Source organism: Colias philodice, chromosome 21 (assembly GCF_061535455.1).
Source record: "Colias philodice isolate Cphi_HAF_F1 chromosome 21, ilColPhil1 Martin Lab GWU primary, whole genome shotgun sequence".
NCBI lineage: Eukaryota > Metazoa > Arthropoda > Insecta > Lepidoptera > Pieridae > Colias > Colias philodice.
Genome location: NC_143106.1, coordinates 402807 through 423366, shown reverse-complemented (window position 1 = coordinate 423366; position 20560 = coordinate 402807). Strand labels below are relative to the sequence as shown.

The window sequence follows — 20560 nt, the reverse complement described above, 5'->3', positions numbered from 1 at the left end:
AATCTCCTAGGACACGACCGCTTCCTCGCCGCTGGCTGATGGGCGCCCCCCGGCACCTTGCCGGCGGGCTCGACCTCGCTAAGCGGCGGGTGGCTTCACCCACGGACATTCCTCCCTGCAGCAGCTAGCAGATCGCCCGCGATACCACGCGGGCTCGATCGCACTGCAGCAGGACACTTCCCGGACACGACACCTCGGACCATTAGGTCCCACCCAGTGCCCCGCCTGTAGTTGCAGGCGGCGTTGCCACCACTGAAAGGGGCCGTCGCCCCGAACAGTCACCCCGAGGCCTGTGAAGGCCTGCGTGGAAGACCCCGAGATAAAATTTTTGTTGCTCACTTGGAACTTTTGTTTTATTATAATCGTTCCCGAGAGACAGTGGGTGGCAGGCCTTGGTTCGAACATTTTTTGGTCCTTCGAGCCGGATATTAAGAACCTAGACCAGTGGATTTTTGTATTAAAGTGCGGCGCGCAAACCGGTAGTGGATTGCTACTGAAGCGCCATTGTGGTGAGCGGCGTAAGCGCATCCATAAGGAGTGTGCATAAGAAGCTGCAGTATTTCCGCGAGAGGGCGCCACCAGCCTATGGGAACCAGTTCAAGCAGCAAGCACTCGCAGTCTAGTGCTACGTTCCGGCAGAGGGCGGGCCTTCCACACAGCAGCAACTGAGCACGACCAACTATAGAGGGCGCCACTTACGACTGGCAACATATTATGAATGGTTTGAAGAAACAACTGTGAGTAAACATTGTGTACTTGTAAAAATATTTCATTTCGATCTTCTATCAAGTTACAATTATTAGTGAAGTGTTTGGGACTTTAATTATTTTACGTATATTTAGAACATTGTACTTAGTTTAAAATTTAGAGTTAATTTAGACTTAGAATAATTAAGCAAAAAGTGATTAGACGGGGAATCCATGCCCGATTTTTTCTAAGTTGTTTATAAATCTGTGGTATTTGGTACGTACCACTTAAGTGCAAAATGGTGATTTTTGGGTATGAGCGTTTGAAAGTTTTCACGGTTGCTACCCTGTTGCTACAGATCGGAATAAACACTTGAGTAAAACAAATTTATGATATTTAAATGTCTATTATGTTCAAGTTTTGAACACTTACAAAAAAAATAAAAAAAATGTTCTAGTTCAAGAGTAATTGTTACTTAACATGTTTGTACCAAAAGAAAAAATGTGAAAATGATGTGAAAATGTCTAAAACGTGTGTACTTAAGTGGATTAGAGCATATTTATTTGTACTCTTAATTAGTATTTATTCCTATTTTTACCTTAATGGAAAGGATTTTTCTTTTTTTTTTTTCGACGGAGACATAAACAGACATTAAAAAACAAATATTATGGGGAAACGTCTTCCATACAAATAGATTTAACCATATATAAAAACAAAAACGAATAGGAGTGTGATTTGCCACAAATAAGTACTCATAAAAAAGCCAGGAAATATTGTGATTTTCGTGCTATATGCAATTCTCTGATACTCTCTCTACAAAGTAAAATCCTTAAAGTAGTGTGTGTGTATGTGTGTGGTTCAGAAGTCACGGTAGTTCGCTTGCCTGCCGTGCTAGATGCTGCGGGATCGATCCCATCAACCGACATGTACCAATGTGTCTTTTTCGGATGCATAAGTAAATTCTCTAATAACCAGAGATACATCTTCTATAACAAGAAAACATCATCATTTCTAATAACAGGAAAACATCGTGATGGCAACCAAGATTTTGGTCTGAAATCACCAACCAGCAGTGAGCAAGCGTGGTGATTACTGCTCATGTCTTCTCCTTGTGAGAAGATGTCTTTACCCTGCAAATAGTTACGAGCTGGATCCAGTCAAATAAAATTTGTTTGTAAAACGTACCGTCAAATGTGGCTACTTGACCTTTACTTGGCAACTTGACCACACCTTCCGTTTAACAACAAAATATCAAATTTTGTAGAATTGAAAGCAAATTGACCTAACGTATCGATGTTGGTAGGTTTTTAAAATATTAATTGGCAACATATTTTAATTTTAAAGCGGTAACGCTGTTGGTTCTCGCAATATAACGTATCGAAGTGTGACTGTGACTAAGGATCTTTTGCCGGTGTCAGTATTGTTATGTTTGTAGAGCTTAAACTGCACATCTCAGGTGAGTACAGTTTTGATATGTTGTGTAATAAACCCTAGAGATTGATTTTACAGTGGGAACTATCCAATTTTAGGCTCATCTGTCGAAATATTTGCTTGGGCATTGATGCCTCAGGTTAGGTCAAGTTGCCATTGACCGCTGCGTGGCAACTTGACCGACGCCTAGGGTTGACACAAAAAAATAACGTGACTGCATTTTTTCCTTTTTTTATCTGTTTCGAGTTTTGCATAGTAAAATCAATAAATTTGCTGCAAATTTCGGACAATCCAGATACTTATACTCTCTTTGATGACAACGATTTAGCATATTTCTAATGAAAAATAAATGTTTCCTTACCTATTAATAAATACCTATAAGTATTAAGTAATATACATATACATATGTATTAAATTTGGTTTAATAAATAAATAGTTCATTAAAATTTGTGTTTTGTTTGTGACAACCCTATCCGACATGTAATGATTTGTATGAAATCATTACAAATCCCGTGGCAACTTGACCAGGTAGCCAGAGCCTAACAGTTTATTGTAAAACTTCGGGCTGCAATATTTAAAAAGTCGAAGACTTAAAAAATAATAGCAACTTAGCCTAAAACAAGAATGTTAAGCATCTACCTATGAAAACTGATGTGCAAGGTCAAGATACCACATCAGTGTCAACTTGACCTGTATTACGTTTATTTGTAAATAATGTTAGATTCAATATATTTTAAAGAAATACCTAGTAAAAGTGAATGATGAAATCATTCATGACATGAACAAATCATAAAATGTTAATAAAAGTTTAAGGGGCCCTGCTCCGAAATGTATGTTTCTAAATCATGGTTTTTGGATAGAAATCATCATATTTAAAATCCTAAAAAAATATATAGCACAGATAAACGTTTGATCTAGTGACTTTTTTGGATAAAAACACAATATTAAACATTTGACTCGATCAAAAAAAAATCAGAAGTAACATCGATTTTAAAAGCATAATCAGTTTTATGAGAATTAGGGGAACGCTATGTTTATGAAAATTTGACATTTCATTTACTAATCAGGTTTTACAGGGAAGTTTTTGGATAGATTTTTAATTTAGCCCTTATTTTTTTCTATATAAAATATAATACGTAAAATGCGACTCGCGCGCACCATGTCAGTGCAGCCAGAGTCCAGCCGGACGTTATCGAGGGAGGACCTGTGCTAGTTTTGCTCCCGACCACGTTGCAGTCGCCGTTCGCGTATTAGAACCGAGCGGCGAGTAAAACGGCGAGCATGTCACGGTATAAATAAATCAGTAGTTTGATTTTGTTAGTTATCCTAGGATTATTGTTGTAAATATAAATTAACTTCTTATTCTATACTATTAAACGAACAATATTTGCATATTAATATATTTGTTTGTAAATACAGTGTGGAAATTTTCGATGGGCCCTGGGTGAAAGTACTAGAAATACTGGAGATAGCAAATTTCCTTTATTTTTAAAAAGAAATAGAACTGCATTCAAAGATTTTCAAAAATTTAGAATACACTAACTTACTTATTACATACTTATATTCAATTATTATTTTGCCTTTTTTATTTGTTTTACTTTAAATTATTATTACCAATATTTTCAGAAGAAAATAAATTAATGTATCCAGAACGAGAGTTTCATTTTAAACTTTAAATGTATGTATAAAATAGACCAAAAAATTTTTACGAGAAATTAACAATAAATTATCTTTTATATTGTTTCTATCGATTTGAATAATAAAATAAAATTTGAAAAAGGAATGTTTCTTTTCAGAAAAATTTGCTATCCCTAGTATTTCAAGTACTTTCCATTCAGGGCACATCGAAAATTTCCACACTGTATATATACAAACAAATATACAGGGTGTCCCAAAAAGTAGTGATGAACGGAAGCTGGGAGGTAGAGGACCAAGAGGGCTATCCGAATCACCCCCATGTGTGTTATGCGATTTTTCGTATTTTCGGAGTTATTACATTTTTTTCAATTTTTCATCTATCGCCGAGTACGATGAGATTTTTATTTATGGTGACGTGAATTATTGCGCTAGATGCTTGTTTTTTTTTGTGTGCTAAGCTGAAAGATAGGCCAATTCAGTATGGTAACATTTACTATCGTTAGATCTTCGAATGGAATAAAAAAAAGAATTAAATGCCAAGAAAGATAAAATTACCCAGTATGTTCATAACTTCAAGGGCCCATAAAAAAATAAAATCACATAAAAAAGGTTTTCCATTTGGCTTTTAAAAACTTGCTCTATCGATCAGGTAGCCACCATAAAAATTTCATTTTATTATTCTGAAGGCTTCAATCGAAAAATTGAAATCTAAATGTGGTAAGTGCAAAATTTTTATTAACATGATGATCATTAAAACCAATAAATAGGTGTTTAATTACCAGAATTTTTTTAAATAGCCCCGCTGTTGCTCAGTGCAAGTGCGACATCACCGTAAAAAGTTGTCTTTTAATTGTCTGAATGCTTTTTTATCATTTTTAATGGTTTCTTCTGCTACTATGAATTTCCGGGTTATTTTGTCCAAATTGGGGCATATAAATTTACTACTTAGTAAATTTATATATCAACAACATTCCTACGATAGCAAATAAAATCGAACTACTGATTTATTTATACTGTGGCATAATCACCCGCCTTCATAGGTCACCGGAGTTCATGCCGCGCCGGCTCCTGCGCAACGCGGGCGCGAGCCATCTCAGTGCCTAAAATGCCTAAACTTTCAGTACAAAGGGCTCTTAACATAAAAAAGTTAGCTAAGAAAAAGTAAAAAAATGTGGTCAAGTAGCCACATTTGACCGGTACCACTACAACATTCATTCATAGTCGTCATCACTGTCCTGAAAGTCATAAGATTGTTTCTAGTCAGACCATGAGACAATGATTTGAAATAATCATCATAAATTGGATCACTTATTGGCAGGAGATCTAAGATATCTTTGAATTTCAGAGCATCGATATTGATAGGCTCATTAGAGGCCAATGGCAAAGCCACTTCGGAGAATTCTCAGTTCTCTTAAACCAGAAATACAGAAACTCTTCATTTTCACTCAAAGAGTATTTAAAATCTACGTCATTAGACTTTTCATACATCAACCAGAAAATACAGTTCTAACCAAATGTAGTTTTGTCTGTTGCAGTATTTCTTTTGATAAAATGAGTAGGTAGTCAATAGTTTCGAAAATGGAAAGAAGTCAGATTCATTAATTAATTTTACATCATGGCGATTGCTGGTCATTTTCATTTATCTTGGGGAACGGAGATGGTGCTGTTTCTTTTTTGAATGAATCTTTCAATATCTGCTTAACAGGCAAGATATTATACCGTTTTTGACCTGGAAAACACTGAATATAAAATAAGCTACTCTACTTCTTCTGCCAAACGGTTAATAAAATGCCATAAGCATGATGCGATTTTATCCGCACCTCTTTGAGCTATTCCTTCATACATAACATAATGGAATGTTCGTTTAGTAGTAACTTTGCGGATTTTTAAATTGAAAGTCCAAAGTTTCTTTTATAAAAGGCTACAGATGCAGTTAAATTTGGAATCTGTAAACAAACAGCTTTTATCTTTTAGTTTCATAGTGAAATGTTGCCTTATGCTCCGATTTTTCTAAATCTATTCTAATCTGACATGAAAGAATGAATTTGAAGAGACAAAGAATCAAACCTTGTGCGTGTAGGTATCGTTATTTGGCTTTTTAAACGTTTACCAATCTAACCAAATCGATTTAAAGATTGGTAAACGTTTCTGAACACACTAAGTCTAAGAGTTCTTGCATCACATGCATGTTTCTTTATAGATAATAGGCTTGAGACCTAATGTCTGAAGATTTAAATTATGTGCCAAATAACGTTATATTTAAGTAAGGGAGAACTCAGAGAAGACCTGTTAAGTTCACAAATAATTTTATTTGATTTGGTACAAATAAGTTAAGTGATGATAATAATTATTCAAGTTTGGTCTAATTATGTTAAGTGCTCTTACGTTGTAAATGGCCGTTCGTTGATTGAGTATTCGTTTTACAAGTCTATGTTAAGTTATATTAATATATTTGTATCAAATAAAAATATTTTTTTTTGTACTTAAGTGGTTTTGAGACAACCTATTTAAGGTATTTCTACTATCAATAGGCTTATGTGACATAGACCAAACGAAAGAGGACGTTTTTATCAGTATAGATGGCCAAAAAACAAAAAAATGCCATTTTTGCACTTACGAGGTATATACCAAACACCACAGAAATTTAAACACTTGTAATTTTTTCAAGTTTATTCTTGGACTTAGAATTTTTTACTGATTCTTTTTTTTGTTTCATAAATTTGTGTTATTGTTGTTTAACATGGAATCATTGATTAAAGTACAACTAAACAACAAAAATATTATTTACAAGGGCAGGATCAACTTCAAAAAATCTCCTAAAGAAAGATTGACTCAGTTTTATATTGAAACTCGATTAGAAGCACTCGAGTCACAATGGTCAAATTTTCTTAATACTCATAAGTCTATCATCGAAAAGGCATCTGACAAAGATGCAACCACTAACCCATATTTTACGGCTGACGTCTACGACGAAACAGAAGACATTTATTTCAATTATAAATCAGAATTAAAAGAGTTGTTAAATACACAACAAGATAATTTAAATTGTAATAGTTGTAGTAAAGCATCTCAAGTCACATCGAAAGTAAAGTTACCCAAAATTAGTTTACCTATTTTTTCCGGTTTATATAACGAATGGACGTCTTTTCGCGATCTTTTTGTTTCACTTATTCACAAAAATGAAACTTTGGACGACGTTGAGAAGCTTCATTACTTGAAAACACATTTATCTGGAGAAGCTGAACAATTATTGAGATATACTCCTGTCACGGCTTCTAATTACACGGAGTCTTGGGCAACTCTCATTAAGCGTTATGACAATAAGAGATTTTTGTCTAATTGCATTTTGAAACGATTTATGAATCAGCCAACCATTGTAAAAGAATCTTCAAATTTAATTAAGAACCTTTTAGATACGACACTTGATTGTTTGCACGGTTTGCGTACATTAGGTATAGATGTGAGTTCATGGGACACAATCATAATATACATAATTAGCTTAAAATTAGATTCCGAATCGCGCAAGTTGTGGGAGGTGAGAGTTAGTTCGAAAGATGAATTACCATCTTTTGATAGTATGAAGGAATTTTTGGAAACCCGATTTCGTTCCCTAGAATATCTAGATCCTAAACAAAATGTTACTCGTTCACATAATCCTAAATCGTTTCATGTAGCTTCTGTGTCTTGTATTCTATGTTCTGGTGATCATAAACTGTGTCACTGCAAAGAATTCGCCGCAAAGGACATTGACTCTCGTCGTGAATTTCCCCGAACCAGTAAAATATGTTTTAATTGTCTTAATAGAAATCACAATGTTTATTCATGCCGTCAATCTACCCGTTGCCATAAGTGTAAGAAAAGACACCACACACTTCTGCACCCTAAAACTGTCAACGCTGCTGTGACTGATAGTCCAGCAGATGTAAATGTAGCAGCTGCTACTACAGCTTCTACATCTTATCAAGGTGAGTCAACCACCCCTGTTTGTTGTTATGCAAATACTCATAGTCAAGGTTTATTAGCCACAGCTTTGGTCAACGTCGAGTCGAGATCTGGAGCTGCCTTTGTTTTAAGAGCTTTGATGGATCAAGGCTCTCAGGTTTCCTTTATCACGGAATCTGCAGTCCAGCTTCTCGGCTTGAAAAAGTTACCTGCTCGTACCGACATACTCCGTCTAGGCGATGACGAAGGCATTTCAATGCCTTCCAAGTGGATTGTTAAGTTTAAATTGCAGTCTCGCCTAGACCCCAATTTTGTTTTATATGTCGACGCGTATGTTTTAACAAGGCTAACCTCACACCTTCCTGAGAGAAGGATCGTTCAGGATTTGCCATTGGTTTCGTCTTTGGAGTTGGCGGATCCCTCATTCCATACTCCAGGCAATATTGATTTGCTGTTAAGCACTCGAGTGGTCGGCGCTGTTCTGGAGGAAGGACTGATAAGAGGACCGCCTGGAGCACCAATTGCTCAAAGGACTAAGCTCGGTTGGATTCTGTCTGGCGAAGTCCAGTCCGTAACTCAAACGCCGGCTTGTTACGGCGTAGTTGTTAATGCACAGGTGAATGTCAATGATCTTCTGAAGAAGTTTTGGGAGTTGGAAGAGTCGCAAGATTCTTCAAATTTGAAGGTTATTTTAACTGAAGAAGAACAGAAATGCGAGGAATTTTATTCTAAAACTACCAAAAGAGACGATACGGGTCGTTACATCGTTAGATTGCCTTTTAAGACAGACAATCCCTAATGCAAGATTGGCAAGTCAGAGGATATAGCTGGTAAACGTTTTTGTAATTTGGAAAGAAAATTAACTCGCAATCCTGAATTTGGAAAAGAATATAAGGCTGTGATTCAAGAATATCTTGACCTAGAGCATGCTGAAGTCGTACCGGAATTAGAAGTTTCAAGAGATTCTGTATATTTACCCCATCACGCAGTAGTGCGAACTGATAAAAGCACTTCTAAGGTCCGGGTTGTTTTCGATGCGTCCTGTCCAGCAAGGAATGGTGTTTCGCTGAACTCTGAATTGATGGTTGGCCCTACTTTGCAACCTGATTTGCGCAATATTATTATGCGATGGCGTTGTCATCCAATAACTTTAGTGGCTGACATAATTAAAATGTATCGACAGATAAAAATAGCTGACGAGGATGTAGATTATCAACGCATTTTGTGGCGTGACAACACGCAGACTGAGTTACAACATTTGCGTTTGTTGCGTGTAACTTTTGGTACATCCTCGGCTCCATACTTAGCTGTGCGTTCCTTGCAGCAATTGGTTCATGACGAAGGACATGATTTTCCTTTGGTAGCAAAACGTGTTTTGTCAGATTTTTATGTTGATGATTTTCTGTCTGGTTGTGAGACTATTTCTGAAGGCGAAGAGATTTATCGGCAGATGTCCGAATTGCTGAGTCGTGGAGGCTTTCAACTTCAGAAGTGGTCCACCAATAGCGATGAATTGTTACTCAAAATAAGAGATAGAACGTGTGATGGTAATGAGAACATTATCTTCGAAAAGGACAATGTTATGAAGATTTTAGGTCTAACATGGGATCGAAATTCTGACGAATTTCAATACACTGTCCATCTACCTACTTTGAAGACTCCAGTAACCAAACGGCGAGTGGTATCGGACATAGCTCGTATATTTGACCCACTCGGATGGATCTCCCCAGTTGTTATAACGGCTAAAGTGTTTATACAACGACTTTGGCTTTCGGGTATTGAATGGGATGAGGAACTTCCTCATCAGCTTTTAAGGGATTGGCTCGTATATCGAGACAATTTACATAAACTCACCCAATTTCGCTTGCCCCGGTGGATTCACACTAGTCGACAGGATGTTGAGCTCGAACTACAAGGTTTTTGTGACGCTTCCAATAGGGCATTCTCGGCTGTGGTTTATTTGCGATCAGTTGTTTCCAACGGCAATATTCATATTAGTCTTATAGCATCTAAGACCAAGGTAGCCCCTGTCAAACAGGTGTCCATACCTCGTTTGGAGTTGTGTGGCGCCGTATTGCTTGCGAAACTTCTAAGTGAAGTTTCAGTCACATTAGGCGTTTCGAAAAATAAATTGCATGCGTGGACTGACTCTTCGGTAGTTTTAGCATGGCTGACAAGCCACCCCAGCCGTTGGAAGACCTTTGTTGGAAACCGCGTTTCTGAAATACTTACCATTATGGATGGCGATCAATGGTCACACGTTCAATCGAAGGACAACCCTGCAGATTGCGCTTCGCGAGGTGTTAGTCCGATGGAGTTATTGGAACTTGAGTCATGGATGGAGGGACCTAGATGGCTCAAAAATAAGGTAATTGATTATAGCAAGGGAGAAATTATAAATACACATCTTGAAGAAAAGAAGGACAAATTTATGTGCAACGTGGTTAAGATAGGAGATGGAGAAAATGAACTTATTAAAAGATTTTCATCATTGAGTAAGCTAACTAGAGTTATTGCATATTGCCGAAGGTTTTTAAATTTGAAATCTAAAACTAAAGTTTCTATTAATTTAAGGTTTTCCGAAATTCAGGAGGCTTTAATGTCGTGTATTCGTGTATGTCAGAGTCATTATTTTGGGGAAGAAATACAGGACTTAAAGAAAAATGGAATATTAACTAAAAAGGGAAGGCTTACCTCGCTTCATCCGTATCTTGATGGTGAACACATGTTGAGAGTTGGAGGTCGATTACAACATGCAGACATGAATGAGAATCAAAAACATCCGATAATTATTCCACAAAAATCGCATTTCACCACACTGTTAATAGCCGATGCACATGAGCGCACTCTGCATGGTGGTCAACAACTAGTACTTAATTATCTGAGGTCCAAATACTGGATAATTAATGCCAAGAGTGTTGTAAGACAATATATTCATAAATGTGTGACTTGCATACGTTATTCAGCACGTGCTATTCAACCGCTTATGGGACAGTTGCCGGAAGCTAGAGTAAATGCTTGCCGTCCTTTCTTTCGAAGTGGTGTTGACTATACCGGAAGCATCAGTATCAGACCCACCAGAGGACGTGGTTATCACTCCACTAAAGGGTATATTTGCCTTTTTGTCTGTATGACTACTCGGGCAATACACCTAGAAGCTGTCAGCGATATGACATCTCAGGCTTTCATATCTGCTTTTAAACGCTTTACAGCTCGCAGAGGACATTGTGGTGAATTGTGGAGTGATAACGGCACGAACTTTGTTGGGGCTGATAAGGAAATAAAGGCTTTATTTTCTCAAGAAAAATCTTGTGTGGCACAAGACATTTCCAATTGGCTTGCAACTAACGGCACTGATTGGCACTTCATCCCCCCCCACTCTCCAAATTTTGGAGGACTTTGGGAGGCTGGAGTGAAGTCCACAAAGCACCACCTTAAGAGAGTGATAGGTACTAACACGCTCACTTTCGAGGAAATGATAACCGTACTAGCTCAGATAGAGGCTTGTCTCAACTCAAGGCCTCTTTCTATAATGAGCACAAACCCAGAGGATCCATGTCCACTGACCCCTGGGCATTTTTTAATCGGAGAACCAATATTGTTAGTTCCCGAAAATAACTACGAGAGCACCAACATTGGTAGTTTGAAACGGTGGCACTTGTCACAACGCCTGGTGCAAGATTTTTGGCGAAGGTGGTCTCGCGAGTATCTTTGCCAATTTTACCAGAGGCATAAATGGACCCGATGCACTCCAGAGCCTAACGTGGGTGACGTGGTGTTGGTCATGGAGGATGATTTGCCTCCTGCGCGATGGCTCCATGGGGTAATTTTAGATAAGCACACTGGTTCGGACAAGGTCACAAGAGTTGTGTCTTTGCGTTGCAAGGGTTCAATCATTAAACGCCCCACCTCAAAGCTGATTGTGCTCCCAGTCTCTACGTCCGCGTAGTATTCATGTAATTTATATCGGAGTTATTTTCATGTATTTTTTTTTATTATTATTGTGCTCCCAGTCACAACGTACGCGTAGTTATTCATGTAATTTGTATCGGAGTTATTTTTATGTATTTTGTTTTTTTTATTATTATTGTTTACAGTCCACTTACTCTATTCTAAAACATGTATTGTGTCTTAAGACGTTACTGCCATTAATGTTTCATGGTGGGCGGTAACGCAGTTATCAATGTATGTAGTTTAAGTGATGGACATTCTGTCCATGGTGGGCGGAATGTTAAATGTTCTGATTAAGTACTAGTTATAACTATTTGTCGCTAGATGTCGCTGTACGGAAAACGTGTGTTTTTGCATCGCGCTATTGAATTGTTTGTTCATTTATCAAATACCGAGAGTATACTTAGTTCTGCTATTCGCCAAGAGATGGCATATTTTTGTTTTTAGCCATATTTACATCGCACTATTGTAATTTTTTTGTGTAAACATATATTTGTTTAGAAGAATAAATTTTTGTTGCTCACTTGGAACTTTTGTTTTATTATAATCGTTCCCGAGAGACAGTGGGTGGCAGGCCTTGGTTCGAACAGTCAGTAGCTCGATGATATAGTCTCGGTACTACCATCGACCGCGCAAGGTGTGCGCACTGAGTCATTATTTAATATTATTTCACATATCTACCTAATTATAATTAATTATGGAGAGTTATTTAAATTCTCCGACAGCAGCGGCGGGATCGGCACTTACTACCCCGATTCCAATACGAATAAGACTTTGTTAAACGGTGCAAATCTGCAAGTGAGTGAAACGAGTGATAGTGTTAGTGAGATTCAAGAAGATATAGCTAGTGTTAATGAGGTTCGAGAAGAACCACAGTTTCCACCAATTAATCATGAGAATGTTAGCACGTTCATCTACCTGTGAGGACATTATTTTTAACTTGGAAAGAAGCTAAGAAGCGAGAGGAAATACCTTTTTCGAGATATGGTATGGTAAAAAAGTGATCGAGTTTCAACATACATCGAGTGCTCCACTACAAAGTTGGTGCTAACCGACCGGCTGCGAAGGGGCTGGAACTACGCGAATATAGTAAATTCGTGGTAGAAGGTATTGCAGATGACCAGGTATGATCTGAATTATTATGATACACGCCGATTGATTTTGTGGGTCTTGGTAGACATTTTGGCACAAATCAATTAAAGCGTCGCATGTTGCAAATTGTTTGCTATAACTGTGTGTTCACATGTCATTACAAACGTGACGGTAAATCTCGCCTATGAAACAAAATCAGTTAGTTTAATCATTAAGAATAACAAAGGTCCGTTGAATATTTAAGAAAAAGTACAACAACGCACTTATAGTCATAAATTTGGTCACATAGAAGAGGTTTGTTTTTCTAAGCAACGGGCGGCACGCTCTTTAAGAAACAATACCCTGTTAATGTGTGTTTATACAGCACGATACCCTGCTTACAGTCACAGATGTTGCCGGCGTTAAGTTCAAGTGCCTTATTGACAGCGGGTCCGATTGTTTTTTTTCTTTTGTAAAAGGATAGCCATGGATAACATGACCAGGCCTCTAGAGTTTGTATACACTCGCGTAACAAGAATTGGCACTGTATCAACCTATTCATTCGCCCGTACAACATTACCTATAACTGTTAATGATGTAAATATTATGAGCTTTGGTTGTAGACTTTCGAGTACTTTCGGGGATGAAGTAACAGGTTGAGATGTTTTTACTAGAGCCGGACGTAGTTTGATTATGAATAACAATGGGAGTCAAATTATTCGTGAATTTAAAATAAAAAATATTTGTTTTTGCGGACAATAATATTGAATTTATAGACGCGGATTCCAATGATTTTAATTATGTTCATCCTGTGTGACCCATCATTGAAAGTAAAGCACGAATTTTGTGAAATGGAAATAAGACTTGTGAATACAACACTAGCACAATCTATAGTTCTTTCAACGTTTATAAGGCTTTGTAATGCCCTTGTTGTTAACCAAGGACTAGATAAATTATGTGACTTCATAGCTACTTTTTATACTCAACGATGTTCTCGAGTTTTCAAAATTTAAGAGGTTACATTCTTTTGTTTAAGAAGAGTATTGAAAGTCTCACTTGATCAGAGTTTTCATTTAATTGGAATAAATGCAAGTTGCTGTTGCAACATTGAATAGCCTATTCACAACAAGGTTTCATAACATCGAACGGTAGCTTCGTCAGATAAATAAGAGATATTTATTCGTGAGGTATTGTAGAGAGATTACTCCTAGCTTTTCTTAAGTCTTAGCCCCTATTGTATGAAATAAATAAAAAAGACGTAAAGTAGGATTGGTGCACTTCGCATGCGGACACCCACCTGCGGAGAAATTAACAAAACAAAAAATAATGACGTCTGCTTCTTTATTAACGATTTTCGGACAAATCTCGTGGTTGAAGTACACACAGATTCCTGTTCAATAGATTATTATGGTTCAATTTTCCTACAAGAAAGTAATGATCAACTTAAAAATCGAATATTAAAATCAAAGAATCACTGACACAGAAAGTTGTTATCATAGTTATTGAATAGAGTTAAAAGGTTTAAGAAGACCTCAAGCATAATTAATTAAGCGTTATCATTTTAAAATATTAACAGATTAAAATAGTCTCAAAGCATCATGTCATAAGAAAAAGATTTTCCCCTCGTGTTCATAGATGATGGGCTTACATACAAGCTTTTGATTTCGATGTCGGTACCTACGCAAGGGTGCAAGAATACCGCATGTAGATTTGATTAGTAGAAACTAATTGTCTCCACATAATGTTCAATTCGGGCAAAAATAGTAAAGATTCGCGACATGTGCGATGAAATGACATTATTGATTTAAGTTTAAGGTTGTCACATACGATAAAAAAAATGCTTGCTATATAAACTTCTTGTTTTGTTAGGTGCAAATGAAGTGTTATCATTCGTTTATTGATACAATCATTTCATGATTATTTGAAACATTTAAGTTTGGAAATCCTGCAAAAATTTAGTGTAATTTCGTTAGAACGTACATTGATCGTTTTAACATCGCAAAGTTAATAAAAGGCCCTCTAGAGCTGGACAGTCGACTTAACATCCGATAGAAAATGTGTCAGAGCCACTTCATACATTACAATCGATACGAATGGCACTTACGAGTTTAAGAAATGCGCATTGGTAATTGTTGACGCATTTACTGGTAAATATTGTCACCTAGCTCCTGTTAAAAATGTGTCTTCACAAAAAAAAGAGCATGTTTAGCGCTGTGTTTTTGTTGTCTTATTTAAGGCGCTGAAAGGAATAGTAGCCGATCAAGCTACGTCATTTGCAGGTAGCGAACTCATAGACTTGTGTTGACAGTGTTCTTTTGAGTTTTACAAAATTACAAGCGGGATGAGTTGCGCTAACGGGTTATTTTAAAAGGTTTATGTCTGTTCTTAAGTTCATTGTTTCATTATCGCTGAAAATCATGAACGTAGATATTGGTACCTATTCTACAATTATTGGCAAAATTCAACTTACTTTGAATTGTATTGTATGAAAGAAACGCACAGCACAGGCGACAGCCCATTGCAATTGTCTATAGGCTGCAAGTCCACCGTGTAATAATGTTTTAGTACGAGTGTCAACACTTTAGTAGTTGACCTATTTGAAATTAGAAATAACACAAAAGTCAGGATGGACGAGCAATTGCACGTCTATAAGGCTCGTATTGAAAAAAAAACGCATTCTATTATTTTAATGTTGATGATTTTGTGTTAGTAAGAAAGAAAAGCCGATTGTAACATCAATGTTATTTTACTTGTTTTGATAGTCATTTATGATTATTGAATCGTCTGAAGGTAGACTGTGACAATGTGATATCGTCGGTAGTGGCAAATGATATGGAAGTCGGTGCGACTTTAGAACCTGGTTCAGTCTTCGTAAATTAATTATTAGTTGTTACTCTGCCCCAATTGTAAAGTGTTGTTATTATACCTAGTATACATCAAGTTATAGGTGCAAGGTGGTTTTGTGTATTCCTGTAAATAGTGTCACTGGATGACGAATTGATGGCGTGTTATACGATGTTTATTACTGAGTTAGGAGAAAAGTTCTCCAGTCCATACAAAATAATCTCAACTTTGCGATAACGAGAGGTATCGAATCGAGCCTCAAACTGGAGGTCATGCTCAGTACATATTTGTGTCAAGAACTTCCAAATTTATCTAAGCAGTTGGAAAGTGAGCCAATGAATAAAAATGTATTCCATAAAAGTTACTCCTTACTTCCAGTAATTTGCAAGTTGCCTGGCAGAGATTGCTGTGTAGCAATAAGGCCGCATTTTGTGCAAAATATTTTTACTTTATAAGTTTGTACTAGATTTTCTTACATTGTTTTGTACGATAAAGTATTGTAAAAAAATAAATACTCCGTATAATTTTATTTTTGTTTTATTTTATTATTTTTACCTATTTACTTCCTCGGTTGTTACATAGTTCCGTATAGTTAATCTAAGTATTACACAAAAGTTTCATTACACACATGCACACCACACTTTAATAGCTCAATAATAGCTCTGTGTTTGACATAGCAAGGCGTGTATGTCATATTGTACATTGGAAGCTCCGCGCTTCGTGTAGTTGTGGGTAGCGCTTGCGCTCCTTGTGATCACAGTACATGGCAGGCTCCGCGCTGCATGTAGTTCCAGATGTTGTGGGTAGCATTGCGCTCCTTGTGATCACAGTACATTGGAAGCTTCGCGCTTCGTGTAGTTCCAGATGTTATGGGTAGCATTGTGCTCCTTGTAGTCACAGTACATAACAGGCTCCGCGCTGTATGTAGTTCCAGATTTTGTGCGAAGCATTGCGCTTCATGTGACTACAGTACATGTCAGGCTCCGCGCTGCATGTAGTTCCAGTATTTGTTCAGAGCTCTACACTTACAATATAATACACACACACACACCAATACATGGCAAGCTCCGCGCTGCATGTAGTTCCAAATGTTATGGGTAGCATTGCGCTCCTTGTGATCACAGTACATGGCAGGCTCCGCGCTGCATGTAGTTCCAGATGTTATGGGTAGCATTGCGCTCCTTGTGATCACAGTACATGGCAGGCTCCGCGCTGCATGTAGTTCCAGTTGTGGGTAGCTTTAAGCTCCTTGTAGTCACAGTACATATGAGGCTCCGCGCTGTATGTAGTTCCAGATTTTGTGCGAAGCATTGCGCTTCATGTGACTACAGTACATGTCAGGCTCCGCGCTGCATGTAGTTCCAGTATTTGTTCAGAGCTCTACACTTACAATATAATAAACACACACAATACATTCAAAGCTTCGCCTTTAGGCGACAGTAGCAGTTGTTGATATCGCCGATGATGACGATGATGAGTAATAATTTGTGAGTCGGTGTGAAAAGTTACAAACCGTGAAGGGAAAAGAGTTTGAATACAACAAATGAAATAACAACGCAGTAAGTAATTTGCAAAATTACTTGTCGAATTGTTCGCGCGAGAACGCGCTCGTTGTCAGAATGGCCGTGTGAGAGAATCATAACAGAGTAGTTGTTATGTGGCTATACCTACCTATTATAATGTACTCTATTGTGTACAACATAATGTCGATATTGAATTGATATGAAATGCATGGGCTTACGGGCCATGCTATGGTTTATATTCCTTGAGTCAGTAGCTCGATGATATAGTCTCGGTACTACCATCGACCGCGCAAGGTGTGCGCACTGAGTCATTATTTAATATTATTTCACATATCTACCTAATTATAATTAATTATGGAGAGTTATTTAAATTCTCCGACATATAATATTATACAATATGATTGATGTAACATAAAACAATATCTCCATAAATTTTATTAAACAATTCTTTCCGTTTCATTTCCACAAATAGAAAAATTCTCATAAAGACGATCGAAGCCTGGTTGGTATTTTTTATTAACCCTATACTTGGCAAGAAAACTTTTTTTCTTTAAATTGAAAAAAAAAACATATTTAATATGTTTGTATGTGGCTATAGAAGGGGTAAAAAATAATAAAAAAAATTTAATGTCAGTAAATTGTCATTTATTGAGTGTAACATATTAGATACATTGCCAAGCCCTTAACAATCAACACTATAAAATCTATGTATCTAATTTGCTACAATGCCAACTTTTCAGTGCCAAACAAATCAGTTTTTTTAATAAAATACTTGTAACAAAACAAAACTTAAAATGTCAATATTCTTCGTAAAATAACAAAAAATAAAATATAAAATTATTATGTTCTTCTACAGACATATAAAATTAGAATAATTAACAGCCTTAGTACTTATGTTATTAATCTTAAATCTTAATGATTAGTAAATTGAGATCAATCAATACAATAAAGTAAAAAATCAGTCTCACAATTGTCATTAAAATGCAAGTGACGCCTCAGTAATTGGAACTTCTTCAGGGTCATTATAATGCCCAATAATCTGTATAAGCTGGTAATTTATATACCCATATATACAAGAATTGCCAGAAAATCTTTGATATCATTTTCTGTAACATTTATTGAATGACCCTTTAATTGTGTGCTATATAAATTTGTTTGTTGCACTATGAGAGAAATTATGTTATCAGAAAAGAACATGCCGAAATATTCAATTGGGCTTTTCTCTTCACTTGGCTCAAACACGATTTCATCTACTTCTGCACAACCAGTAAATTTGAACCGACCCCATTTAGGTGTTAACCTTTTAGGTGGTATTGCTTTGCGTTTTACTGTGACAAGTTTAGGTCTCTTTGAACGAGTAGACGTTGAAGGAAAATTTGCAAATAATGGCGATGTTGGTGGTGACTGATGATGCCGCTTCAAGTTACTAACTCGCGGTGAAGTTAATTGTGAGGGTGCAGCTAGTACAGATGGCGATGAAGGATGGTATCGGACACGAAGATCTGGTCTCAGTTGCTTATGGATTAGGCGATAAAATTGATGACGAACAAGGATTAATCAATGGTGACTGAATTGAATGTTGACTGTATGCTTGTACTAAAGACTTTGAAGCGACTATTTCATTGACCTCAATATCGTCATCTGAGAGAAGATTTAGGTTTTCTATTGAAGATGGCAATGATGGAGGTGGCGAACTGCTATCAGAGTAAGGAAGGCGGGAGAAATATTGAACTTCGTCCTCAGAAGTATCACTTTCGTCCAAATCTGATTTTGCTCCCGGTTTTGGAACAAGAGCTACGAGTTGCCGAGCTCTTCTTTGTTGTTGCGTGTTTAAGTGAGAAATTACCTGTAAAAAAATAATAATTTACATAAATAATGACTACATTTTGGCCCCTTGGCTATAATCGATTTGGAAAACATAACGAAATAGTACATCTCTACAAATCTGGCAATGTCACATATTTGATACACAGCTAAAAATATGTAGAATGTTCGCTATCTAGCAATGTATCATATTTGCTACACTTGCAAAACAATGAAGATTACATGCACTAACAATTTATTTAGGTATTGGAAAATAACGTTAGCAGTTAGAATATATAACAAGCTTTTTAAATTAGATTAGTTTTGAAAACAATTTTAACAAAATATAATAAATAATCTATAATCTTACTTTGCGATGCGTAGATGCATTCGATCGGTCCGTCATCTTGCGCTCTACTGCCGATTTTAGTGTTGCAAGCACTTAAAAACTTTTTATTTTTTGAGCATAAATATATTTTGTACCTTAATAAATAATAAAAGTAAAAAAAAAACGTTAGATTAATTCTCGGGATTTTTTTAAAGTTGAATGTATCAAATTGTACACAGTACCAAGAATAGGGTTAACTCAAGAAACAAAGTTGAAGTTTTCCAAAGGATCTTCTACGCATACTTTTTTGATTATTTTATCTTTTAACTCTTAATATTCACAATCATGTTTTAGCCCGCGGCTTTTCCTTGCCTTACGTTATCTATACTCGTTTCTCATACTAATTTTCACCCTGTTTTTGTGTAAAAGTTTTGAGTTCGCGACAAAAAGTAGCCTTCCGGGCTCTTTCAGAAAATCTTTAGAAGTCGGTTCGTTTTGTGTGAAAATGTAACAAATGAGCATTAAATGATAGTATGGGGATTTTATAGGTTTTTTCACCAATATATTGTACTGAAACATTGCTTTTTGAAGTGAAACTTCTTTATCGGGGTTGGAAAAAAATTTAGTGTAACAATTTTTCGTTACGCGCCATCTTGTTTGTATCCCTACCACGCGTGATTGACGTATTTCTGTAAAGCTGCATATAGTAAATTATTTTATGAAAAATAAGGTCATAAAGAAGTTTCACTTCTTACGTGTGTACACTAGTACACGCACACATTTTTTATTTTTATTATAAATCATCATGATGATGCATCTCTACTATATGTAACTATAGCAACGTAAGATTTGAAATTCCTTGTACATGACTGTTTAGTTAAAACTGGTTGCACCCACACAAAAACACGAAATCTTAACTCTAACACACCTACATATTATTGTAATATTAATTATGTATCTATACTTAATATTATAATGCTTGAGTTTGTTTGCTTGAACGCGCTAATCTTAGAAACCATGGGTCCGTTTTGAAAAATTATTTCACTATAAGATAGTCCATTTATCAAGCAATGGCTATATAGTATATAAGCGATTTTAAAAGATCTGTAAAACATACGTAGCATAAAGTATTTGAGCATTAGGTTCTACCCACACATAACAATATCTTGACACACACCAACACAATGACCTTTAATGTTTTGTTTTACTTCCGTAAAACGAAACATATTATGTTAATTCTTTTAACAAAGGTCTGGTATTTTCAAAATATAATAAATTACTTACAAGTCTCACGCTGTGCATTTAAAATATACACAAAAACATAATATACAGACTACTAATT

General features: G+C 36.4%; 2 protein-coding genes across 2 annotated transcripts in view; both read left to right on the top strand.

The window, feature by feature from the left end:
- LOC149478601 (calcium/calmodulin-dependent protein kinase kinase 2) overlaps positions 1-20560 on the top strand; it is a 100968-nt gene that overhangs the window by 17109 nt on the left and 63299 nt on the right. The window lies entirely within an intron of this gene.
- Positions 5027-8497, top strand: LOC149478602 (uncharacterized). The gene has a single exon (XM_089709053.1). The coding sequence runs from the start codon at positions 6497-6499 to the stop codon at positions 8495-8497; it is 2001 nt and encodes a 666-aa protein (XP_089565179.1). The 5' UTR covers positions 5027-6496.